The sequence below is a fragment of the Choloepus didactylus genome, chromosome 4, assembly GCF_015220235.1.
Source record: "Choloepus didactylus isolate mChoDid1 chromosome 4, mChoDid1.pri, whole genome shotgun sequence".
Lineage (NCBI taxonomy): Eukaryota > Metazoa > Chordata > Mammalia > Pilosa > Megalonychidae > Choloepus > Choloepus didactylus.
The window spans coordinates 8,478,741-8,506,022 of record NC_051310.1 but is presented as its reverse complement, the minus strand read 5'-3'; the positions used below and the strand labels follow the sequence as shown (position 1 = coordinate 8,506,022).

The 27,282-nt window shown below is 35.2% G+C and overlaps 1 protein-coding gene across 7 annotated transcripts in view; it reads right to left on the bottom strand.

Moving 5' to 3' along the window:
• The window catches only part of VRK1 (VRK serine/threonine kinase 1), a 138,649-nt gene that overhangs the window by 13,556 nt on the left and 97,811 nt on the right, over window positions 1–27,282 (bottom strand). For all 7 annotated transcript variants that reach the window (XM_037831922.1, XM_037831923.1, XM_037831921.1 and 4 more), the window contains 8 exons: window positions 18,111–18,180; window positions 17,104–17,191; window positions 11,847–11,955; window positions 11,606–11,698; window positions 9,475–9,607; window positions 8,572–8,692; window positions 8,239–8,297; window positions 4,769–4,947 (listed from right to left, as the gene is read on the bottom strand). In XM_037831922.1, the coding sequence (XP_037687850.1) occupies window positions 4,769–4,947; window positions 8,239–8,297; window positions 8,572–8,692; window positions 9,475–9,607; window positions 11,606–11,698; window positions 11,847–11,955; window positions 17,104–17,191; window positions 18,111–18,180 (852 nt within the window). The remainder of the gene's footprint in view (window positions 1–4,768; window positions 4,948–8,238; window positions 8,298–8,571; window positions 8,693–9,474; window positions 9,608–11,605; window positions 11,699–11,846; window positions 11,956–17,103; window positions 17,192–18,110; window positions 18,181–27,282) is intronic.

Genomic DNA, 27,282 nt, shown 5'->3' with positions numbered 1-27,282 from the left:
TTCCATTGTTGATCAATTCTTACAGATCTTATTATAATGACTATCTCTTCAGAACCTAAAGAGAAATATACATTGAATTGATTAAACCTATCCCCAGGATCTCATGGCCTACAGATTCAATAAGCAAGTCTAGAGTCTGGGCCAGTAATTTGTTTTTGTTTTTCTTGTTTCCATTTGCAGAAAGCAAATATAGTTGCCCTCTATGATCCCTATAGAAAAAACTTGAGTCTGATATATACAAAGAACATATACTTAAAAAAAAAAAGTTCTGGAAAATTAGGGTAAAGGAAAGAGGAGGATGGTTTGCTAATTACACAGGCATACCTAGAAGATATTGCTGGTTTGATTCCAGACCACTGCAATAAGGAAAATATAGCAATAAAGTGAATCACATGAATTTTTTGGTTTCCCAGTGCATGTAAAAGTTTTGTTTACAATATACTGTAGTCTATTAAGAGTACAATAGCATTATGTCTTAAAAAAACATTGTACATATCTTAATTAAAAAAATACTTCATTGCTAAAAAGTGCTAACCATCACCTGAGCCTTTAGCGAGTCATAAGCTTTTGCTGGTGGAGGGTCTTGCCTCAATGTTGATGGCTGCTGACTGACCAAGGTGGGGGCTGTTGACAGTGGGGTGGCTGTGGCAATGTCTTAAAATAAGACAACAATGAAGTTTACCACATCAATTGACTCTTCCTTTCACAAAAGATATCTCTGTAGCATGTCATACTGTTGGATAGCATTTTACCCAACTTCTTTCAAAATTGGAGTCAATCCTCTCAAACCCTGCCACTGCTTCTTCAACTAAGTTTTTGGAATAAAATAAATCCTTAGTTGTTATCCCAACGGTGTTCCCAGCCATCCCCACCAGGAGTAGATCCCATCTCAAGAAACAACTTTCTTTGCTCATCCGTAAGAAGCAACTCCTCATCTACTACACATGAGATTGCAGCATTTCAGTCACATCTTCAGGCTCCATTTCTAATTCTAGTTCTCTTGCTATTTCCACCACATCTGCAGTTACTTCCTCCACTGAAGGAGGAACCCCTCAAAGTCATCCATGAAGGCTGGCATCAACTTCTTCCAAACTCCTGTTGATGCTGATATGCTGACTTCCTCCTGTGAATCATAAATGTTCTTAATGGCAACTAGAATAGTGAATCCTTTTCAGAAGGTTTTCAACTTCCTTTGCCCAGATCCAACAGAGAAATCATTATCTATGGCAGCTATAGCCTTACAAAATGTATTTCTTAAAAAATAAGACTTAAAAGTTAAAATTACCCTTTGATCAACGGGCTGCAGAATGGATGTTTTGTTAGCAGGCCTGAAAGCAGCATTCATCTCATTGTATCTCCATCAGAGTTCTTGGATGCATTAATGAGCAGTAATATTTTGAAAGGAATTTTTTTTTCTGAACAGTAGGTCTCAACAATGGGTTTAAAATATTCAGTAAATCATGTTGTAAACAGATGTACTGTCATCTAGGCACAGGCAGAGTAGATTTAAGCATAATTCTTAAGGGCCCTAGGATTTTCAGAATGGTAAATGAGCATTGGCTTCAACTTCAAGTCACCATCTGCATTAGCCCTAACAAGAAAGTCAGCCTGTACTTTGAAGTTTTGAAGCCAGGCAATGACTTCTCTCCAGCTATGAAAGTCCTAGACGGCATCTTCTTCCAATGTAAGGCATTTTGTCTACATTGAAAATCTGTTGTTTAATATAGCCATCTTCATCAATTCTCTCAGCTAGATCTTCTGGATAGCTTATAGCTTCTATATCAGCATCTGATGCTTCACACCTAGCACTTTTACATTACCGAGTTGGCTTCTTTCCTTAAACTTCATGAACCAACCTTTGCTAGCTTCAAACTTTTCTTCTGCAGCTCCCTCACCTGTCTCAGCTTTCACAGAATTGAAGAGAGTTAAGGTCTTGCTCTGGATTAGGTCCTGACTTAAGAGACTGTTGTGGCTGGTTTGATCTTTTATCCAGGCCACTAAAACTTTCTCTGTATTAACAGTAAGGCTGTTTCACTTTCTTATCATTCATGCATTCATAAGAGGAACACTTTTAGTTTCCTTCAAGAACTTTTCCTTTGCATTTGCAACTTGTCTAACTGGTGCAAGAGGTCTAGCTTTCGGCCTGTCTTGGCTTTCAACATGCCTTCTTCACTAAGCTTAATCATTTCTAGCTTTTGATTTAAAATGAGATGTGCGGCTCTTCCTTTCACTTGAACACTTAGAGGCCATTGTAGGGTTATTAAATGGCCTAATTTCAATATTTTTCTGTCCAAGGAAATCGGAGGCCCAATGAGAGGGAGAGAGATGGGGGAACTGCCAGTCTGTGGAGCAGTTAGAACACCCACAACATTTATTAAGTTCATGGGTCTTACATGGGAGCAATTTGTGTGCCACAAAACAATTACAATAGTAACATCAAAGATCACTGATCACAGATCATCATAACAGATATAATAACGACAAAGTTTGAAATATTGCAAGAATTATCAAAAAGTGACACAGAGATATGAAGGGAGCACATGCTGTTGGAAAAAAATGGGACAACAGACTTGCTCGACACAGGGTTGTCACAAACCTTCAATTTGTAACAAAACAAAACAAAAGACCTCAATATCTGCAAAGCATAATAAAGCAAAGCACAATAAAATGAAATGTGCCTGCACAAGGATTAATAAACTTTCTCTGATCAAGCCTCATGTTTTGTTCTGAGCTTCCTGGTAACCAGAACAAAAAACAAAGACATCTCAACTACAGATCTGTCCCTAAAAAGAAGATTTCATATTGGTTTCTCAAAGGAAAAACTTTTTTTCCTTGTAGCGATACCCCAACTTTCCAATCAGTGCAGTTCTGCTTTTATCTGTTTTAAATGTAGGGCATCTGCAATGTTTGAAGAAAAGATTCTGTGGCTTAAAAAGAGAAAAAGCTTTAAAAAACAAAACAAAACAAACAACAAAAAAAAACCACTAATCTTGTCCAGCTCTTTGACTTTACAAATAAAAAGACAACAGGCCAACAAAATTAATAACTCACCTACAATTATATGGCTATCAAGCAGCTTCATGATCTTACCCAATCATAGCTTTTAGTAATTTCTTTTTAATACCAAGAATAGTCTTGTGTCAGCTCTGAGGAAAAAAACAGTAAACTAATGAAGCAAATCTCCTAATAGTTTGATTTGGTAATCTTCCCCACCCTCCACGCCACATGAAGCTTTATACATGTAAGGGATGATCCAAGAGAAAACTTCCAGCCGTCTGAACTACCCAAGGACACAAGAAAATTATAAGGTCACAGATGTTAGCTCTGCAGCAGACTGACCTATTCAGCTGTAAAGTCAGCCAACCTGCAGAAACCAAATTTTCTCCAGCATGTAGGTCCAAACAACAGTGATTTGCTAAGGAAGGGGAATCACTCTGAACAAGTTCTCACTGCAGCAAAGATTTTTACTTCACAATCAGCAAAATTCTAAAGAAAAGCACTATAGAAACTAGCTATAAATATTAATGCAAAGAAATTTGTCCTGAACAAGATGCATGCTAAAACTATATGTTTTACTACCTTACTGTTAAATTCACTCAAGCTTCCATTTTTCCCCTCTTCATTTCAAACCTAGGTGGCGTGCAGCACACTTGTTTACCAGAAAAACGGATCAGATATAGTTAAGACAAAATTTGTGAAAGAAAAAAAAAGTTTATTAGATAATGTGTATAATTGCAGACTCTCTGATAAAATTAGAGTGATCTACTATTTCCCAAAGAAAGTTAAATTCAAGATCCAACTACAAAATACTTATCACCTTTGTAAGTTAAAAGGATGTTGCTGATCACTAACAAAAACTTTTAATATGCTCCTTACCATTTTAAAGAGAGAAAATGTTTTTTTTTTTTGGGGGGGGGGGTCCCCTCATAGTTTGGCGCATGAGATTTCCAAAGAAAATGCAGAATGATCTATTGGAATTTGCAGAGTAGATGATAGTAAAAATGGTCAACAATTGAAAACTTACTTTACTTTTAAAAGTTGAGAAGTTCTCTTCTCCCATATAAAAGCAGCTAACATATTTTATTAAATAATTTCAGATCATGAAGTCAAATTAATCATTAAGTTAATTACCAAAAATAACTACTAATAAATCAATACTAAGTTAATTTAATATATAATTAAAACATATACATGTAAAATAGAAATATTAAAGTGGTACCAGGAGTTCTTTGCATGCCTACACAGTATCGCTACCATAAAGCTCATTAGTTCTTAAATTTCTCTCCAAAAAGCTAATTTCCTTTTATGTAGATGTATACCACTAAATAATGACATTTCTTTAAAGAGCAAAATAATTTTCAAATGGTAAACACATATTCCTTGATTACACCAACAAACAGGGGAAAACTGAGAGACAAAATCAACCCAAAGGGGTGACAGGACAAAGGAACACATAAATTATGAACTGAGTGCCCCGTCAGAATTTCTCTGACAGATATTAGTATCCCAAGTTAGAATCTTTTTAGGAATTTAATGACTTGCTGTTTGACGTAATGTATAAATATTTCTTTTCTTGCAGCCCTCTATACATTGTTCTATATCACAATAAATTTGCCTTTGCATGGTGGTGATACAATATTTAATTTTCCAAGGAACCTATTGTTTTTTTTTTATATTAAGCTACTGTTTTACTTTCCTAAAACTAGTATTTGTTGTAATTACAGTCTCAAGAGGCTGTAATTTCTCAAAAGAAAATAAAAAAATTCACCTTTGTTACTGTTTTTGCTTTCAAACCTCCATTCTCCACAACACGGAGGTCCAATGTGCCATCATCCTTACTTCCTATAGCTTTGAGTCCTTGCAAAAGTATATCTCGTAAATTTTGATAATGAGGTTTTTCAGTATAGTCCAGTAATTTCACTGTTTCCATGTATTTAGCAATTTCATCTAAAAGAATAACACAATTATTTTGCAATTTTTTAAAAATCTCAAATCCAACATATTAATCTCTTACCTCTAAGAAAACACCTCATGGTTATAGTTGAATTAGAACACAAATGTACAACACCTTGTTAAAACATGTACTATGTTTTTTCAATCACTTCTTCAATGAAAAGTATGCTTTTGAACCCAGGAATTATTAGATAAATAAAAACATGCTGAGATACAATGTAAAAAAAATCTATGTACTTGTGGGTGACATTAAGACAGAACACATATATAAAATGTAAATATGCATAAAAATAACTGCTGTAGTTTTAAAGCTCTAAAAAAGCATGAGAAGACCTAGGATAAAGATTGTGAAAATAAAATGTCCTTACATACTGTGAGTATCACAGCCAATATCTGTTTGCTATAGAAGCCATTAATCCTACAGAAAAGCGCTGCATTCTTTGTGTAAATGAGAAATAAAACAGACCAAAAACAGGTCGAAGAAAGGAGAGAGAAGCAAAGCCTAAGTTTCCCACAAAAGAGAAAACTCAGCTTCTGAACGACAACAGGTCTGCAGCACATTTGAGGCATAACCACACCTATAAAAAGAAATCATACTAATCAAGATCAACACCTCTCAGCATCCAAAATCTATCTTTAGGCTAATGAGTCACACATGTCTATCCCCGGTCCAGAACTTTTCTCTGACCTTTAGATTTGTAGATCCACTGCCACAACTATCAGCTCTTGGATGTCTCATTGTCACCGCAAAGCCCAACAAGTTCAAATTCAAACTCCTGACCCATCCCCCGAAAACCTGCCTGCTGCAGTTTCCCCCATCTCAGTTCCTGAGAAATCCAACCTTCCAGCTATTCAAGCCAAACATCTGAGTCAGACATTCTAAAATCCTCTTCTTTTTCCACATTCTGCATCCAATACATCAGTAAATCCTGTCAATGCTACATACTCACATACATATCTGCAAATCATTCATTCAGCTATTTAAATAAGCACCTACTGTGTGTCACGCACTGCTCTAGATACCTGGGATACACAATGAAAATAAGAGAGACAAAATCCCAAATTTCTTCATCTGATAAGGGGGGATCTACAAAAAACTCTAAAGCAATGTCGTCCCTTAAGGTAAAATATTGAGAATATTCCTTCTGAGAGAGAAAAATGGCAAGAATGACCACCTCCACCACTTCAGTATAACAGAATAGCCTCATATGCTTTTGGTCAGTACAATAAGGCAAGAAAAAGATACAGCAGGCATAAAGATTGGAGTGAAGATGTAAAAACATCTTTAATCACAAACAATATGATTGTGTACACAGAAAATCCTAGGAATCTAGAACTAATAAGTACATTTAACAAAGTCACAGGATCCAAGGTAAATATGTAAGAATCATTTATTCTATTTCTATATAGTAAGTACAAATAACTGGAACATGAAACAAAACAAAACAAAAAAAAGCTTACAATAGTATCCAAAAACATCAATTACCTATAATGAAAGATGTGCAAGTTGGCTGCAGAAAAATATACAAAACAGTTGACAAAAGTTAAATGAGACCAAATTAAATAGTGGATATACTATTAGTAGATTAGAAGGCTCGATATTATGAAGATATCGGTTCTCCCCAAATTAGTCTATATAGTAACTGCAATCCCAAAGTTTCAACAAACTTGGAGAGGGGGGTTTGACAAGGTGATTCAAAATTTATATAGACATGCAAAGGGCCAAGAATAGCAAAACCAAGTTTAAAGAACAACAGTGCAAGACAGTGTGGCCCAAGAATTGGCAAAAAGAACAAGAGTCCAGAAACAGATCCACACATATACTGACCCTTGATTTATGACAAAAGTGGCACTATAGGGAAAGAATAATTTTTTCCAAAAAATGTTGCTGGGTGGGTCAGAAATTTGACCACTTTATTATATAAATACACAAAAATCAATTGCAGGTATATATCTTCATGTGTAATTGACAATCTGTAACCACCAAAAAGTATAAACAACCCAACAGCAGAAAAGATAAATTATGTTATGTAAATATAATGGGATACTATTAAAAAATGAAAATGAACAATCTACTGTTAAACATACAACAAGGATGAATTTCACAAGTATAATATTGAATAAAAGAAAAAGACACCAAAGAACTAGAACATTAATTTCATGGGGGCAAGGATTTTTTATGTCTTGTTCACTATATGATTCCATTTCTATAAAATTCAAAAACAAATCTTTGGTGTTAAAGGTAAGGCTAATGATTCCTTAGGCCAGGAAGAGTAGTGATTGGTAGGCAACGCAAGGGGGTTTCTGAAATTCAATAGTATTCCATTTCTTGATGTGGTTTGTAGGTTGCAATTTTAAATATCATAAGGTCAGCGTAGACCTCCCTGAGAGGGAGACAACTGAGGAAAGGCTTGAAAGGACTTTTTAAAAATATCCATATTGTATACTTCTCAATACCTCCCCTGCTACTTCCTTGCTTGGATTACCACAGTAGCCTCCTGCTGCCTCCTGCTGCCCCTGCCTGGCTCTCTTAGCTGTATATCCTCAAAAGAGAAGCTAGAGAGCTTTGCCTCATAGACAGACACTTCATGTGTCTCTTCCATGCCACACCTTCCACCCTTGCTCAAAACAAAAGCCAAAGCCCTTATGATGGCCTAAGTGACGCATTTCTCAAACACACGAAGCACTTAGGGTCCTTCTGCCCAGAACACTCCTCTCCAGACATCTCCTTCAGACAACTGCTCAAATGTTGTCATATCAGGGAGGCCGTCCCTGGATATTCCAGTTAAAATGTCAATCCTCATCCCCAACTTACTCCCCCACCCCATCCCCATACACCCTAATTCTGTTTTCACTTTCTTCTTTTTCCACAGCACTAAATAGGCAACAAACTATAAAGTTCACTTATTTGTTTACAACCTCTCTCTCCCAACTAGAGTGTCAGCTTCATGAGGTCAGAGATTTTTGTTTTTTTTTTCACTGGTGTGTCCCCAGTGCCTAGAACAATTCCTGGCACATAATAAAGCCTTAATAAATACTAGTTGAATGAATGAATGAAATTTGGTTCATTTCCTGAAAGCACAAAATGATAACTGAATGAGGTTCAAGTGTTAATTTAGCCCTCCTCTGAAAAGGGAAGTGCTTTTTTTTGATGAAAGCCAATTTTAGTACAATGATTACTTTAAAATACCTAAGCTCTTACATTATGAGATGTTCCATGGATATCATAGCTTTTTACTCCCAGTAAACAAAATCCCCATAAACATTTAAGAAATCTTTTCCCACCTGGTTTGTTTTTCTCAGGAAAACATTTGTCCATCAAACCTGCAATATTTTCTCTGTATCTGTTAAAAATTAAGGAATGAGTCATTGTTAGAAGCTTGATGCCATGGAACCTTATTAATATTAGTGTAACAGTAAATAGTGCATTAAGCATCATTGTGCTCTATCATAAATATGCTTACATTAATTTTATTCTAAAAATAAAATACCAAGGTACCAAGTATCTTTCTTATTTCTACATTAATATCAGTTAAAACTACAGTCTTATCAAGAAATCAATTAAAAAACATCTGCCTTATTAAGATTTTGCCCCAAATGTTGTAAGTTCTTCTTTACCTAATTTTGGAATCTTTAACATAGTTAGGATCTTTCAAATTATCCTCCCAAGGAAGATAGCCACTGAGCCACTGGATCATGCAATAGCCAAGTATTTCCAAATCACCCCGTCTTGAGGGGGCTACAAAGAAAAAATAAGCAGATTAGGCATATTGAAATAATTTTTAAGGTATAATTTCAAGTATATATAAAGCAATAAGGTAAAACTACTCTAGAATTTGTTATTTATCATAAAATTTTAACTGTATTTAATAAAAGTATTGAACATCTGGTAGTATAAAAAAAATAATTTACCTCCAACTAATAATTTACTTTAAAACCTAAACTGGTAAATTTTAGGGTTTCAAAATGAGATTATTAGTTTAGGAAATAGATTATAAAACAATACATTTAATATTGCCCTTGGAAAACTTGAAGATATTTAACATGCTATAAGCTATTAAAAGCTCCAGAGAACTGGGTCTTTCAATGCTGAGAACAGTAACAAGAAATAACCACTAAAGAAACATCCTAACCTAATAGGTGACAAAATAAAAGCCTACATGTTATAATTGTAGCTACATAAGCGACTTGCGACATTAAAAAATAAATATAACATTCTGAATAAACTAAATGAAATCAAGAAGAAATCCTCATTGTTGCTGATTAAATACTTTCACTGCTAAAACCTTCTTGGCTATCTTTAAAGGGTGGAAGGGAGAGTCAGAGAAAAGAACTCAAGGGGGCCCTGTTATATACGATTTTAGAAGTCTAACCTCTCCTTTTTTTCTCCATCCTACCAAGCCCCTTCAACTTTTTTATTTATTCATTTAATTATTTACTTATGCAGAATTAAGAATCACATGGGAATTCAGGTTTGAGAGTGTGCCTGGCCTATTTCTTGTTCAGCTGCAGTTTACGTACCCACGCCATTGTGCGCATCAATGCTGGTGAATTCAAGAGTGCCATCGTGACATCTTTTGGGGTCTTCTTTGTATTCCTTATGGGCTCCTTCTGGACAGTATCGATAAGCAAGGCCATAATCTACCAGGTACACCTGTAAAATCCCAAGTACCATAGACAAATTAAAACCCAATGGATTGCACATATACCACCTTAAATCTCAGAAATGAGGGTGAATTAACCTACAAGGCAGTATCACAGCACTCAGAAGTACAAGCAATAGCAAATTGGAAAAGTTTTTTTTTTTTTAAGAAAAATGTTAAATGACATAATATCATCTTCAATCTGAGCAAGGATTATAAATCTTATACTTTGTCTTAGAGAGTCTAAAACAAAACTGAGCATAGAACAAACCCTCAATACTTGTTGCTTGACATCAACACCCACTTTTCACACACAAAAGCACATTGAGCATAAAACTGCTAACTTAAGTAATGTGATACATTAGTTATCTTCTATTCCTCTGCTTCTTCCCTTGTAAAATGATCAAATACCAATTTACTTCATTAGAATATTTCATTTATATGAGGCTCTTATCTCCATTTAAATATATAGTCTTCATAATTAAACTAAAATGTAATATATACACACATGTCTATGGACATGTACATATGGGTCTAATGATTAGCATACAAAGCTAATAAATTTGGCTTTCTTCTATTCCACAGCCACACATTGCATCTCTATATCTGGGTGACTGTCTCACAAATGTGTGCCTTTTGTCTCATGAAAGAACTGAAGTGAAAATATGGGGATGGATCTAGCCCAAACGTCCAAAATTGGAAAAATAATCAAATCCAAAGTGTATGCCCAAAGGATAACAGAGCTGCAGAACATTTTCATACAAAGGCAGAATACTTGAGTCAACTACAAATTGAAATAAGTTGTATTTTTATAAAGCACACTGTACATTTTCAATTCATTTCAATTAATGGAATCTTTGTCATTAGATTCTTACATACATATACATGTGTATATGTAATATATATATATACACACACACACACATATATACACACACACTTTTTTTTAACCTAGAAACACTAAAACAAGATGGCTGAAAAGAGCTGAGAAGAATTTTGTGCTCGCCTTTAGATTTCTCCATTAGCATGCTACAGCATCACAGCAATGCTGTTACACTCACATAGATCCCTTATATCCCCCATAACTCACCATCCAAGGTGGCAGAAAGGAGAGCAAACATATGAGATGATAGAAAAAGAAAAGGCTATCAAACGAAAAAGGAAAATCTAACAGGAAGTTAAAGATAGGTTTGAGAGAAAGAAGAATGTAGTATACCAGGTACTTCATATAGAGTACTAACAAATAATTATACAATAATCAAAGTACCCATCTCATTTAAAATGTTTAAATCTTCACTATGTAAGATCAAGTAAGAAGTGAAAACATGCACAGGCCAGATTAAGTACACTGGCCCCACTATAAGTGTCAACAAAACACCACTTTCACCAAAATCATGAAAACAGCTACGGGAAAATTGTACAGATCCCTCTACTCTAAACTGACCCAAATAAAGGTATAACATTCGCTTTTCTCCTTTCCCAGGAAAGTAAAAGAAGCAGAAAGGGAATGTAATAAACTAAAAAATGCACATTTGAATTCCAAACACCAAGGGTATACAAATTTAGACAGCTAAGATATTTCTGTAAACCAATTGATCTGAATAATCAACATGTTAAAGACCAAATTTTCCAAGTAACAGAACACTTACATTTGATGGATTTCTTGAACAAAGGAAATAAAAAAAGTGACAAAGCAGACAAGCAAACATAATTCATTGGTGCACTATATAATTTTAAGCTTCCACCCCCAAATAGCTATTTGAAATTCATTTTGTATCACAAGCACTTCTCCTGAATATTACTTAGGGCAAAATAGCCAACTTGATAAAGTGCCAACAAATCGCATCAAAAATGTAGAATGTTAACTAGATAAAAGTGTCAAGAAGAAATATTATTACCATACCTACTTCAAAAAGTAAAACTTCTGCATGGGTTCAAATGTTCAAAGCAACCATATTTGTTTTCAAACAACAGATTTTAAATAATAGAAATTAAAGTTATAAAACTACCTGGTCAGGATTTTTGTAGCTCAGAAGAAGATTTGAGGCCTTGATATCTCCGTGTACATATTCATGCTCATGGATATATTCCAGAATATCCAGCTATGAAAGTGTATCATACAGAATAAATTAATGCAGTACCTAACATCAACCAGCAGAGGACCAAGTTTCAATGCAAACTAGTCTTTAGTGTATTAAAAACTATTAAAAAAAAAAAAAAAAAAAAACAAGAACAACATAGCTCACATACAATTCTTAAGCTTAGCTGCAAAACAGTCTTTCGAGAAAACCTTTTAGCATTTGCTTCATATATTTTCTGAAGGTCACTCCCAAAGCGATCCATTATCATAAACCTGTAACTGAAGACAAACAAGAAAAGTCAACGAACAAAATATAGCTCAGGAAAACCTACTTTGCAATGAGAACTGTCCTTTACAAGTAATTTTTTTCAAGGCAAGGTTTAGTAAGAAAGTATTCTAAAACAAAACAACAAACATTTGAAACAATTTCTGCCAAAAAGAAATTTCAAGAGTTGAGGGTGCATTTTACCTCTAGGGACTTCTTGGTCTCAACTACTTACATGGGACAATGTGCAATTTAAAATAATGCCTACAGAGAGAATCCAACTGATTTATCACAGTACAAAACAAGAAAGAAAATTAAAAAAGAAAAATAAGACTGATAAGACTGATTTTTCTTCTCAATTTAATTTATGTTTCTGGATATTAGCTTCTTTTTTGTGGCTGTTTTCCTCTATTTTTAACATACATTTTAGCAGCATTAACATTCTGTTAAAACCAAGAGAGTGTCAAGAGATGCTGTAACAATAGCTGAATTCAATAAAACTGTTGAAATGGTATAAAAGAATTGTACATTAAACATTTGAAGGCCAAGATTGGGGAAAACAAATATACTGGGAAAATGTGAGGATTTTTGTTTCTGCCACAAACCAGCTATGTCACCTTGCCCAAGTCACACTACTTCTCTGGACCTCAATTTCCACAGGAGCAAAATAGGCCTCATGCTTTCTAAGGTTTCCTTTAGTGCTCAAATTCTGTGGCTCAATAACCATATGGCATATTTCAGTACATGCTGAAAAGCATCATCTAGTTGCAATGACACAGTTCAGCTTTTTACTCTTGAGGACCATCTTTTATCTTCAAGAGTTTCCAAGATTCCTGCTCATCTGGTTAAATTACTCACATCAATATAAACTAAGACAATACCAAAATATATAAAGAGCTCTTCCAACAGGGATCAGACTAATAATGACCATCATCATCATAACAGCAGCTGGCATTTATTGAATCCTTGGTACAAGCACACCATGATTCTAAGCACTGCAGGTGTATTAATGCCATTTAATTCTCACCTCAACCCTATGAAGGAGGTGCTTCTATTATCCCCATTTTATAGAAGAAAAAACTGATATAGTAAGTGGTAGAGCAAAGCTTTTAACTACTATACCATTCCTATTAAAATAAATAAATGTCAGCAGCACACAAAAATCCACTTCTATTTTCTAGGCTTATATGATAAAAATACAATATGACAAGTTCAATAGGGAAGGAAGAGTTAACACTGGAAGACAACATTCTGAATATAAAATTCAGGATCCAATCATTTAGAGTTTATCTCATCTAAACTTATCTTTTAATAAATAAAATTACTAAGGTCTATGGAGATAAAGTTGTTTGTCCAAAGCTGTACAACTAATTGATGACAGAATGTACTTATTTGTATAAAAAACACATATAGAACATCAGTTGAGATAAGTTTTGTGCTTGGTGCCTAGGATGAAGAGAGGAATAAAAAGATTAAGCCAGTCTGTATCTTCAAGTAACACACAGTACAGTGGGGAAAACAGACACAAAGAGGTACAGCCTAAAGTGTCAACTGACACCTAAAAGGTGCCGCAGAGCAGGGGAAGGGAAGACTGATGAAGCTGCCCCAGTCCCAGGAGGTTTCAACAGGCCTTCTGATCTCTAGGCCAACACTTTTTCAATTAAACTGCTAGATAATGTATCTAACAATCTGAAATCTTGCCTACAAAATTAACAGCAAATGACATATAAACCACTTGTGCACTCAGTACGCTGAGGTGACCTTCTCTCACAAGATTTCTCAGTACCCTGACCTCTCACTAATAAAGAAGAAACAATATTTTTTACTTCCTATTAGTCTTTGTATAAAAGATTTGAAAGGCTGAGGGATAAGACTAAGCACACATGTACATGTTTGCTTTCACAAATAAGTGATAGATGTGTGATTATTTTAAAATAATATATGGATAACAGAAATATAACCTCTGCTGACAGTTTGGAGGAGGGCTGAAATACAATTGCTTAATTCAATATGGGAATTTGTTAATAAACCATAACATAAATAAATTAAAAAAAAAACCAAAAATTATTTATTTAAAAATAAATCAAAAGTAAGTTTCTGTTTTTATTAAGAGATCACTCTACCACTACTCTAAACAATCCCTAATTTCCAGAAATTGCATAGAAATTTTTACTATATTCTTCTGGAAAGACAGTTCTACCACTGAATAATGGGAATATCTCTAAATAAAATGGGAAGTTATCTCTAAGTTACTTATCTAAAGTAAAACCTTCAATGGATACTTTTCTGGAGACTTGGACAAATGGTGGGAAAATACAATTAAGTATAAATCATTTAATAAGGATAGCAGCTAACATTTATATGATCCCAACTCTCTCTTCTGAACACTCTATATATATGTTCAAATAAGTTGAAGGGAAAAGTAAGAGTTTCCGGCAGGGGAAAAGGACTGGAAGAATAATCTTACTTTCTAGTCCTTAATTTTTGTAACAGCTACAATGATTGTTTTAAAGAGCTTCAACCTGAAATGTAAATCAATGTCTTAAAAGTGATTAATGCTCTCCCTTTGAAGGGGAGACTTCCAGCCACATCATTTTATAGAAGAAGCAGACTGCGAGGTAATGTCACCACTAGTAAATGGTGAGTTAAAAGTTAAACCCGTGTCTGTCTGAGGCGTCCTCTGATCCACGCTGGGAGAAGTTCTCTCCTGAGTTCTCCTGTGTCATCCTACAGAGTCAACCTTTGATCCCCACCATCTCTCTCTGGGTCCTGCTCGCCCCAAGGAGCCAGATAAGCAGCACTTTGTTTTGTTGGCTTGGTGATCATAAAATAGGTGATAAGAACAAACATGGTAAAATGTGCTAATAGTGATGGTAATTTTAAGAAAAGAAAACCCTCCATTCTGACCAAGCAAACAAAGAATATCAATAACAGCAACAATAATGACTATAATGATGATTGCACCTAACATTTACTGAACACTTACTATGACCAGAGAATCTCCCTTACAATTTACATGTTTCCATTTCATCTTACAGTAACTCCACAAAGTACTAGCATCCCATTTTACAGGTGAGGAAACTCGAGAAACAGAAAGTAACTAGCATGGGAGCACACCTGATGGAGCTAAGCATAATCTAGCGCTAGATTTGTTCAGGTTTATTGTGATATACTTTTAATTTTTAAAGAATTTTATTGCTGAAATTCCTGAAGCAAAGAAAAACTTAGTTATTCCATGTCTGAAATGCTCTTCTCCAGCCCCACTTTTCTTCCAATTCCCTCTACAAAATGTGGTTTCTGATAATGTACTTTTCCTAGGACTACAACTAGTAAATAATGGAGCAGAATCAAAATATTTGATTTATAGCATGTCATCTGGATGTTTTTTTTCTGCCATGTAAACCAATTCTCCAAAGCCATTTTCACCATGTCGTCACCTTGTGCCTTTTTCAAGAGTGTGCAATAGCTCCTGACTGCCACACATCAATTCCAAACTGTTCTTTTCTCTCAGGGTCTTCATTATCTGGCCCAGTTTACTTCTCCAAGTTTACTTCCTTTTCTCCTTTACACACAACACATGCCCTCTTCCTTTGCTAAAGAAAGATGATCCTTCTTAAGCCATACAGCAGGACTGAAGCCATCCTGCCCTTTTGTTCTTTAATCTCCCACTTGAGATGGCATCCCTCCTCTCCAATGATTTTCCAAACCAGTGATACTCAACATTTAGGGAACTAAAGACCCCTTTGAGAGTAAAAGCTAACAGTTATACATGTTTACATATATTCTAAAGGCTTTATATTTCATCCTCCTTATTAAGTAGGCAGCTGTTACCCCATTTCACAAATGAGGCAAAAATAGGTAAAGCAATTACCCAAGTCACACATGTAGTAAAGGGCAAAACACAGATTTGAAAGCCGGCAATCTGGTTTTAAAATCCTTGCTCTTAACCATTGCTCTATACTACTCTCTAGGAAATCTCATAAAAGTTATAGAGACTTGTCTCAACAAAATCATATATAACAAAATGTGACATGTCATTTCTGGGGGTTCGCACACTCCCTAGAGAGCCCCAGTTTGTTTGAGGCATTCCACCCTCTTCCCTGTGGCAACTTGCTTCACTAGGGTAATCAGAGGTCACTCTGCCCTTGTCAGCGAATGGCTGAAGAATGAGCACTGATAAAATGTCAGTTTACCAGGACTTCAGGGAAAGATTTCCTTGCCCATAAAATAAAACTAACAGGACACAATATCATTTTCTTCTGTTGGATACTATGTCTGCACGTGAAGCTTAGAAATGGGGCAGCTACCCTGAGAACAAACAGTGGAGACCCCACAGAGAACACAGCCAAGATGAGGAGGGCAAAGGACAAGGTAAAGGAACCTGGACCCTTCAGGATGCTTAACACAGTTCAGTCAATGTTTTCCTTCACTTCCAACTGAAAGCAACCTAACTAATACATCCCAAGTTCCAAACTAAATCCACTCTTTAAGTCTCAACTACCAGCCTTTACTCCATGATGTTCATTCATTCATTCAAATATTTACAAAGTGCCTAGTATGCATCAAGTAATGACGATTTACTCTTCAACTCAGCTATGCCAACAATGTTCTCTCTAGTCTCTGAACCAAGATATTTAGGAGTCATAATCACTAAATTTGGCATCTAAATTGTTCTCAGTTATTTCATATGTGTCTGTTTACTCTCACCACTAGGCAGAAATTTCATGAAGAGCAAGGCTCTAATATTCTATGGGTAAATTACATATTCAAGATGAAATAATACCAAATTGAAGCCAAAAGGGATTCCCTTTTGCATGCAATTTTTTGTTTAACTGTTTATATTTAAGAACCTAAAAAAAAAAAAAAAAAAAGGGCACATTTGGCTTTGTTCCTACTTGTCAGCTGGTTTCTGGTCAGTTGGTATCACTCTGATTAGAGAGATGTCACCATTCTAACAGGACATCATAATCTGCTGCTATGGAAAACTATACACAAAGGGAGAGATAACATCTTATTCATCTCTGTCATATACATGCCACAGAGCCCAGATGAAGGCCTAGCAATATTCTAAGTGCTCAGTAAATAATTCCTGACTAAACCAACACTATAGCCATTACATGCTCAAAAAAGGGAGAAGAAAAGCAAAATATGCATATTTTTACCTTTTTCCATTTTTATCATGTAGACCAGACCCCCAATATTTAGGAACACCCAGGTACTTCAGTTTATGGGAACGAATCCATTTCTGAACTACAAGTTAAAACAGATGCTTGTAATTGTAATTCTACCATATATAAAATGATAATTTTTTAAAAGATCATTAAGAACAGAAATGTACTTATTCATGCATCAAGATTTCACCTTTCTTTACTTAGGAAAAAAAAAGAGTATGGTATAACCTATAAATGAAAAGTACTTTATAATTAAAGTATTTTTTTAACCTACAAAACATTGTTTTCTTACCCTTAAGTTAGCATTGTCTTTAAAAATGAAAAATCTGCAAAAAGCATTAAAAAAAAAAATCCTCAAAAGCAAAGTACTGCAGCTGCAATTAATCTCCCAAATTACATAAGTATTTACTTGCTTACCCAGGAAGATTTGTTTTTTACCCCGTTTAAAAGTCCTCAACCAGGAAATCGAGATCTAGGAGAGACAGAAGACTTCCCTGAGAGACTGCCAAGCCTCATACCTCCCTACCAAGAGACTCCTGAGATCCTGAGAGGGGAGGGCAGTGGAGAAGGAAGGCCAGAAAGGAGCCAAGTGGCTGGAAGAGGCTCCACTCCCTACCTTGATATTCTGCTACTTTTAATGAATTACGGCATCTTCCCAGGTTATAATCTCCAGATTTTAGAAAAATATTCAGGAAGATTCGGAGATCCTTGAAGCACACTCATGGAATACACTTAATTCTCAACTTTGAACAGTATTTTCTAAATCATGTATCATTTACAGACTTCAATCTTTATATCAAGATAGGTGAAATCTCTGCATAACAAACCCATTAAGATACAGACTTCTTTTATACAATTCACATTATTTAAGTAGAATTTATTCATAAAGTAAAAAATAATAAAGAAACATAACATAAGATCAAATCCACTAGTCTTTACAAACAATAAAAACAGTGGTCATTTAAAAAGATTAAGCACATATGAATTCTATTTCTTACTTTGCTCTGGTTTAGCAGCTCGCTGGTAGAACTTTAATTCAGTAAAGAGAGGTCCATTGTCACTGGGTTCCTTAAAATGTATAAGTTCGTTAGTACTAGCAGAAGTTAAAATTACTGAATTATTTTCAATAAATCTCCAAAAGAGACTAACAAATTTATTTTCTTTCCAAACAATGTAATTTTGATACTTAAGCTTATAATTATTAAAGATTAGTTCAAACTCCTTAAAAATGTTTCAGATATTCTCAGAACAGTCCAAAAGTGTTCTACTTCTCTCAAGTTCCATTTCTACAAGTGATAAATTATACAAAATCATATATACAGCTCAGTCTTTGTAGAAGTTTAAGAAAAAAATCTTTAAACTAAATTTTTATCTTTATTAAGCTTTCTCTTAAGCAAAGATCAGCAACCATGTTCACTGTATCACCAAAAGACTACAAAACATTTCTGAGATTTAATAAAATTTCAATACCTGACTTAACCAATTAGTGAAAAAAATTCCATTCCTTCTCTGTTTCTCATTGCCATTATATCTAGTTTTTATCAAGACTGGCAGAAGCAGACCTTATCACAAAGAAGTGTTCTGGATCTCCAGAGCAAGCAAGCACTGTCTGTTTAAATCCATCCTTTCCTTCTGACACTGATTCTCATGTTTTTCAAAGCAAAGAGCCCTACAACTTACTTACCATGTGATAAATCAGTCAATAGGAAAATGGGGCTCAATGGCAACTGTTTTACACCAACTTTGCTGAGCTACATTCACTTCATATTTTAAAAGATATTAACAGTTAAAATTCATCTGTAAAGAGGCATACATTCACAAAAAGGTACATGTACAAAAAACAGGGAACACAGTCAGCTGGAAGTTTTAATGATTAATTTGGAAGGCTGGGAAAAGTTGTAATTTTGTGGACTTTTTAAGTAGTAAATTTTGTCTCATTAAAACTTGTTCCTACATATTCAATATTTGAAGTTGTCTGTTGATTATTACCTTTTCTATTGAGAATCAGAGCAAAAGAGAAAAAGGCAGTAGCAACTTCAAGTGAGGAAACTATTTCTAAGTGAACTTTAGGGTTCCTTTTCTTCTTGAAGGTTAGGGAAGAAAAGTTATTTTGGACAGTTTTGTGTAGCTGAAGTTCAAGGGCCAGGAGAGCATTAGAAAACATAATAAATTACGCCCACTCCCTTGACTAAGAGAAAACTTGTGAAAGAATACTTTAGGCTACTGGAGATGCCTTTTGCAAATACTTAACGATATGCTACTTTTTTCCCCCATTTGAGATACCTGCAACTCCATCCAGGTTAATTCTACTCCTCAAGGTTTAAATAAAACCATTCTCTAAACACACAGTTCTAATACCTCAGCTTTTTTTAAATTAAAAAATAGGAGTGCTCAGTTACAGTATTTACAGGATGACTTATCAGCCAATCTGCAAAAGAGTCAGGCATTACCTACTTATGAATGAGCACTTGACAGCAAATGGGCAATGCAGCTATGACACTTGGACCAGAACCTGAAAATATGGTTGCCTCACCTGTTACAAATAAATACATCTTTCTGCCCAGCCTTGGAAGAGTGTATACAGGGCTCAGCATGTCATCAACTCCTTAAGAAGTAGGAACTAATAAAATATAATAGTAACATAATAATAAAAATATATAACAAATATGCTGAGGTGTGGGTGCCAAATTTCTAATCTGTTAACTCAGCAATTCATGTTTGTCCATAATCTGTGGCTCCCTTTCTAGCAGTGATGGTAGTTAGAAACTTATGAATGCTTATTGCAATGGCTGAGAACAAGTCTTCGATAGGAATCACAGAATCACTGTAAGACATGGAGTAGGAACGGAAATCCAAGAGGAGGTACTTTGGTAAAGTTATTCTACAAAGATTAACTTTTGGAATAGCTCGTTAACATTATTCAGGTTTGAAAGGAGTTTTAAGACAAATCCTGGCTTATTACCATGAGTATAAAATTCTGATTTATCCAGTTTCAAACTATGTCACATCAATTTTAATTTTCAAGTTGTTCTTCAGGCAATAATTTATTAAACTCGTAATAATGGGAATTAGCCTATATAAATCAAGCTATGATAATGAAAACCCTACTTTACAACGAAGACTCTCTGAGTTTATATTATACTTCCTATACTTTTTCTTAATCCAGTAAGATTCCATTATAACAAAATTAAGGAGCTCCTTCCTTGGCATGCACTCTAGCCAAAGCTAGCTATTTCTATTGAAGAAAATACCTTAATTCATAACTAAAATTTTATTAACATATTTCAAATCTAAAATACTCTGCCAACTCTGTAATAGCCAAGATTTAGAAAAGAAATCGGGACTGACATTTTAACTAGAACATCACTAAACGTTTCTTTAAGACTTCGAAGTGTCAAAATGAAGATGACAACAAAAAAAAATTAAATGTGATACATTTCAATGGCACCATCTAAAAGCAACTGGCTGCCATTTAAAATTGATGCTGCACAAACAACTCCTCTTTACCAAAAAATCTATGATATATGAGTTGAAAACTCAGGTCATTTCTCATAACATCAGTGAGGGAAATCAAACATCACTCTGCAAATTTCTTTTCAGGGAACTTCAAAATACAAATTTCTATCAGTTCATACTGGAAAACCAGGATACAATGAACTGTTAGGATTCAAGATCCAAAAGCCGGACCTCTACCCCCAGCTCTACTACCAGCTCACTGCCAGGACTGCAAAGGTAAAGTGTGGTCAAAAGAACTAATTCAGGACAAAGTCTATTAGCAAAAACCATTAAAAAGTTTTTCTTCTTGCATTATCTGACTTATGATCAATTCACCATTTCCCTCTGCACATTTACTTGACTGAAATAAAAAAAACACAGTATCTCTCAGTAATCTAGACAACACAAGTTTAGCTGCTTTGGTGGAGCAGCACCACCACTCCACACCCATGTAGGTCATGGACTAAGGCTCAAAACAAAAAAAAAAAGAGGCAGTCATTTGGTTGGAAGGAAAATATTTTCAGTGTGTACCTAAACATCTATATGCAAATGTCTTTTCCTTTCGTCGAGTGAATGTTCCAAGGCCAAATGTAAGAAATTTGTGGGTTAACTCCTCTCTTTCACAGAACAGATATGTATGAAGATGAGCAAATTGTTCCCACAAATCTTTCCACATTAAGGTAGCAGTCCATCCCAAAAGCACAGGGTACACTCATGCTCGTACTGAACAAAAGGATCCCAAAGCAAGGATAAAAATGTGTACGCAAACACAATTCCGTTTAAAATAACTGAGGTGCTCTCTGCTCAAGACTCCTACCAGTGGTTCTCAACTTTAACTCCAAAAAGAATCATCTGAGGAGCTTAATCCTTTTCCTTTTCTATAAGTTGTATCAATATCCACCAAGTTCTTTCATTTGTAACATTCTTTCAAATAATATTTGGTATCTGCCCCCCTTCCCAAAAGCAAACAAACAAACAAAACACCAATAACCAGGCCCTACATTCAGAGATTCTGATTATAGAGTACAAGGGTTCAGAACCACTTTGATACAGTGACATTATTAAATCTAACATTAAAGAACCTATTTGAGGGATAAAAGTGCTGGGGAAAACATGGAGAGAGGGATGTACCTATTTACTATTGGTGGGGAGGTAGAAATGGTGTAGCCTATCTGGAGGACAGTGTGGTGGTTCCACAAGAAACTACGTATATGGGTGCCACAAGGTCCTGCAACCACTTTTTGGGGTATATACTTGGAAGATCTGAGAGCAAGGACATGAATGGACATTTGCATACTGGTGTTTATGGAGGCAGTATTCATGATTTGCAACGAGTGGAGGTGGCCTAAAGGTACATCCACTGATGAAGAGAATGGTGAACTGTGGTGCATGCATACAATGGAATATTGAGCAACTGAGAGGAGTGAAGCTGTGAGACACTCAACAAAGTGAATGTATCCTGCAGACAGCATTTTGAGTGCCGTATGCCAGAAATGAAAAGACAAACATTATAATGCCTCACCGATACGGACTAACTACAAGGTGTACACTCAGAATTGAATCTTAGAGCCCAGCTTATCAGGGAACGCTTATTGTAATGGTCCCTAAATTGTAAGCTCTTACAGCAGTCACATCTCTTTCTGAATTGAATGGCTATCTCCAAATTCTTAGATGCTGATCCCTTTGTGTATAACCTGATCGGTCTCTGGAACTCTGGGTAGCTGTGTGACACCTTAAACCTTTTTAGAGCTAGAGCTCGGCAGATATGAATGTCAGTATTAGCACATACAGCAACTGTTTAAAAAGCTGAAAAAGAATCCAGACTTCAATTAAAGATACGAATGAAGCAGATCTGGTTAGGACTAAGGCAAATCAGGTCAACGGGTGAAGGATAATATTCAAGTTCTGTGTGAGATCTACCCAAGAGATGTTTATTTGGTAAAGGATCTGTATTTTCTGCAGTACACTAAATAATTTACTTGTACGGTCAGTTTACTTGAACACCATAATTACATGGAACTTTGAATAGGAAGTGAGATCTGGTAGGTTTGTACAGGTCAGTGTGAAATAGCGATCATCCCAAAGTAATTTGGGCAGAGAATAGAAATATACATGCAGGGCCCCCCGAGGAGCTGGGGGAAAATACAGAAATGTTGAACTTCCCCACCTGGGTTGCTGCTGATGTTCTCAAAAATATTGAGGACTGAACGTTTGGTATGCCAAGCCCTCTATCTTGGGGCTTGCCCCTATGAAGCTTGTTACTGCAAAGGACAGGCTAAACCTACTTATAATTGTGCCTAAGAGTCTTCCCGAGTACCACTTTGTTGCTCAGATGTGGCCCTCTCTCTCTAGCTAAGCCAAATTGGCAGATGAACTCACTGCCCCACCTCTACATGGGCCCTGACTCCCAGGGGTGTAAATCTCCCTGGATCCAGGGGATGAGCTTGGACCCAGCATCATGGGATTGAGAACATCTTCTTGATCAAAAGGGGGAAGTGAAACGAAACAAAATACAGTTTCAATGACTGAGAGATTTCAAAGGGAGTTGAGAGGTCAATCTGGTGGGCATTCTTATGCACTATGTAGATATCCCTTTTTAAATTTTAGTGTATTTTGGAAGAGCTAGAAGTAAAGACCTGAAACAATCAAACTGCAACCCAGTAGCCTTGATTCTTGAAGACGATTGTATAACTATGTAGCTTTCATGGGGTGACAGTATTATTGTGAAAATCTTGTGGATCACACTCCCTTTATCAAGTGTATGGATAGAGGAGTAGAAAAATGGGGACAAAAACTAAATGAAAAAATAGGGTGGGATGGGGAGGGAGGTTTGGATGTTCTTTTTACTTTTATTTTTTTATTCTTATTTTTGTTCTTTCCAGTGTAAGGAAACTGTTCAAAAACAGATTGGGGTGATGAATGCACAATTATATGACGGTACTGTGAACAGTTGACCTTACAACATGGATAACTGTACGGTATGTGAATATACCTCAATAAAACTGAATTTTAATAACCCTATTTGCCTTTGATCATTTCTTAATATTTGCTGATTTATCATCATAAGGTAATTTTTAAGAATTTGAGAATATTTTTTATATATTTTTCACATATTCATCTATTTTATAAAATTACTTCCATAATATATGTATACAGTTTTCTATCCTGCTTTTCTAAACTAATTATGATATTTCCCCAAAGAATAGTAAAAGTTCTTTGAAAACATGATTTTTAATAGCCCCTAATGTTTTAAATGGCAAATGTTCATAAACAGCTCTAACTTTCATACTGGAAAGATCTAATACTCATTTTATGTATTTTTATGTGATGAACCATTTCAACGTTTAACATTAAAAATCTCTAAGAATAAAAAAATTTCAGAATAGTAATGGACAGAGTTATGGCACAATATACATTGCAAGTGAAGGCAAATTATGAATGGGCTTAACTCTCAATGGCAGTTAACAAAATAGGAAGGAGATGGCATCAGGAAGTTGAGAATAATGAATAGATTAGTAAAAGGGTGGTAGAAAAGTATAGCTAATACTTGAAAAATTATTCAAAAGAATAAATAAAATAGGCATCTAGGGATGGCATGATGGAAAAGGTTTCAATTAAGGTCCTTATTGTCAAATAACTTAAAATCTAGTTAGGGAGACAAGACAAACACAAACTAAAAGCAACTAGTATGAGAAGAGTATTAGCATGTGAAATTGTGTAATAAATGGAAACACTATGAATGCTATGGGACTTTAAAGGAGTTCACAAGAGATCAAAGGAGAAAGAAGTAAATAGTGGTTAATGAATTCCTCCTCAGAGAAGAAAGAGAAAGGCAATAATATTATTTTATGGCATTCTTCCAGGATCACAGATGAACTATGACACTGAGAAAGCTACTGAAATATTAAATGCAAAAGAGAAATCAACTGAATATTTATCATTGTCCTTAATTACAAACAGAAGGAATAATAAAGGCTAACGGAAACAGAACTGAATTAGGAGACAATACATGCAGAGTAATGAACCAGGTTCCTAATAAATGGCCTTAAACTTAGAAATGCAAAGTAATTTGCTACCTTTAGCATTTAAGAAATGCCTGTCCCTACCCATTTCTTTTCATAACTCTGTAAGTAAAAAAAGAAGTAAAAGTGAAATTACTTTGAACAGTAACTAAAATACTTAGAATTACTCACAATAAAGCGTATCTTAATTCTACGATAAAACGTAAGTTAAAGAAGCTCAGGCTATATAGAACAAAAAAAAACATGGTTATACAACAGTTTCACCCATCAGATAAGGCACTTTCATACTTTCCCATCTCAGAACTACTATGCAAATTAACGCGATGCAAAGGGCTCAGAGGTAACTATGTTATTTGAGCCTTAAAATTATGAGAAGTCATAAGTGGACTTGCTTTCTTCTCACAACGGAAACCTTTTGAAGATCCTAAGAAGAAATCTAATCTTACCCATATATTTTAATATCTGTCAAATATTCAGAAATCCCATGCAAATGACCCAATTTAGTAGTAAGAATTTAGCTACTCTGATTTAGCAGTATGCTGAATATTTCAAAAAATGTTATTCAACAAATGAGAAATAAAAAAAATCTAAAATGGGACATCAAAAAAAGGAAAATGGCGGGGGAGACAAACCACAGACCCAAAATTTTGAAGAAATCACTTTACTTCCACTTCTGGACATGATGGAGTAACTGTGACACAACCAGCTCTCCCACTGGGAAAAAAATAAAATTGAACAAAATATATGAAATTACTATTTTCAGACACTGATCAATAGGCAGCGTGGGACTCTGGTCCCTAAGAGACGGGAAATAAACAAAACAAGTCCATGACAGCCCTGGCTTTCTTCTGAGATGCACTGGGAGAGAAAAGGTGAGACCTAGGAGATCACAGAGTAAAGAGAGGGAAACCAAACACAGCAGTGCAGTCACACTGGGCTGAAAGGCAGGTATCAGACTTTGGGGCATCAAACATACATCAGAGTTCCACGGAGTGTTTGGCTAACTATGAAGCTGGGCAAATGCAGAGTAAGAACCTATGGACATGAAACTACTAACAGAATCTTTGAGGCTAGGCAGCAACAACTCTGGTAGAAAAACTACCAGAACTCACAATAGGCTAGAGGTTTGAGTTACAATGAGCCAGAGCACAGAACCTCACTCAACACACCCTGAACAATCAGGGAAGACACCAGAAAGGTCACACATTAGGAAGAGGGCTCCAGACCTGCCATGACATATCTTAAAATAAAACCCTGACCATCTCAAGCTGATCTCTAAGTAAATTAACTGCCTATCAGAACAAATCGTAATTCTGTTAACTCTATTACAAAGAAAACAAAATTCAGACACTCAACAACATAACAGCTATGAAGTTCAGATGCATAAAAACTTACTGGACATTTGAAGAAGCAGGAAAATGGGAACAATAATCAAAAGAAAAAATAAAATGGTTGACAAAGAGACCCAGAAATTGCAGATAATGGAATTAAATGAGGACTTTAAAACAGCTGTTATAAATATGTTCAAGGATTTAAAAGAAAGCAAAAACACAATGAGAAAAAAAAATCAGTAGAAATATGAAAACAAAAAGCAGTATTCTAAAATAAAAAAATAAAATGTCTGAAATCAAAAACTCACTGGGTGGACTTAATAGCAGATTAGACAGTGCAGAAGAAAACTTAAATGAATTTGAAGATAGGACAAAAGAAACTGCAACTAGCATGTAAAAAGAAAAACAGGCTAAAAAAAATGTACAGTCTCAGTGCCCTATGAGTTGATATCAAGTAGTTTGATAGGTGTAACTGAGGAACCAGAATAAAGCAGAGAGAGATGGGAAAAGGAAAAAAACATTTGAAGAAACGACCAAAAAGTTTCCAAACTTGTTAACAATGTGAAACCACAGACGTGAAACTCCAAGTAGCATGACTTCAGAGAAAACCACACCAAAGCACATGGTAATCAAATTGCTAAAAAAGAAAAGAAAATGATGAGCAGGAAAATCTTAAAGGCAGCCAGAAATAAAGATATGTTAGTGCAAGGGAGCAGTGATTAAAGTACCAATGATGTCTCATCAGAAACAATGCAAGCCAAAGACAAAGGAATAACAGCTTTAAAGTGAGAAAAAAAAATGAAAAAAAAAAAAAAAAAACCAACAAACAACAAAAAAAACCTAGACATTGGAACCAACGTTTGAACAAACTTGAAGACAGCTGTGGAAAGAAGTCAGAAAACACTGGAAGCAAAGAGGCGAAGAATCAACATCTTCAGGACCAAATGTAGTCAGCGACTGCTGGAAATCATCTTCAGGGACACAAGCAGAATGAAAATGAAGAGAGTTCTGGTGATGAAGTTAATTGGTTCTCCCTTCTCTCTGAAAATGATGATAGAGCTGGGTTGAATCTTACAGAGGAAGAAATCCTCAGTCCTTTACTACTGCCTCCATAGGAAGTGGAAGAAGGGGACGATGATGATGGCAGTGATGATAAGTCAAAAGAGGAAGAAATAAAAAGTGGATATTCACTGAGAATAAGGAAAGAAATCACAATCAAGTACAATTTTTAGAAAACCAACTGATAGCACAAATATCACAAATTGAAGAAAATAAAAATATTTTACTCTTTAATCAATTGGCACAACCTCAATAATGTATTT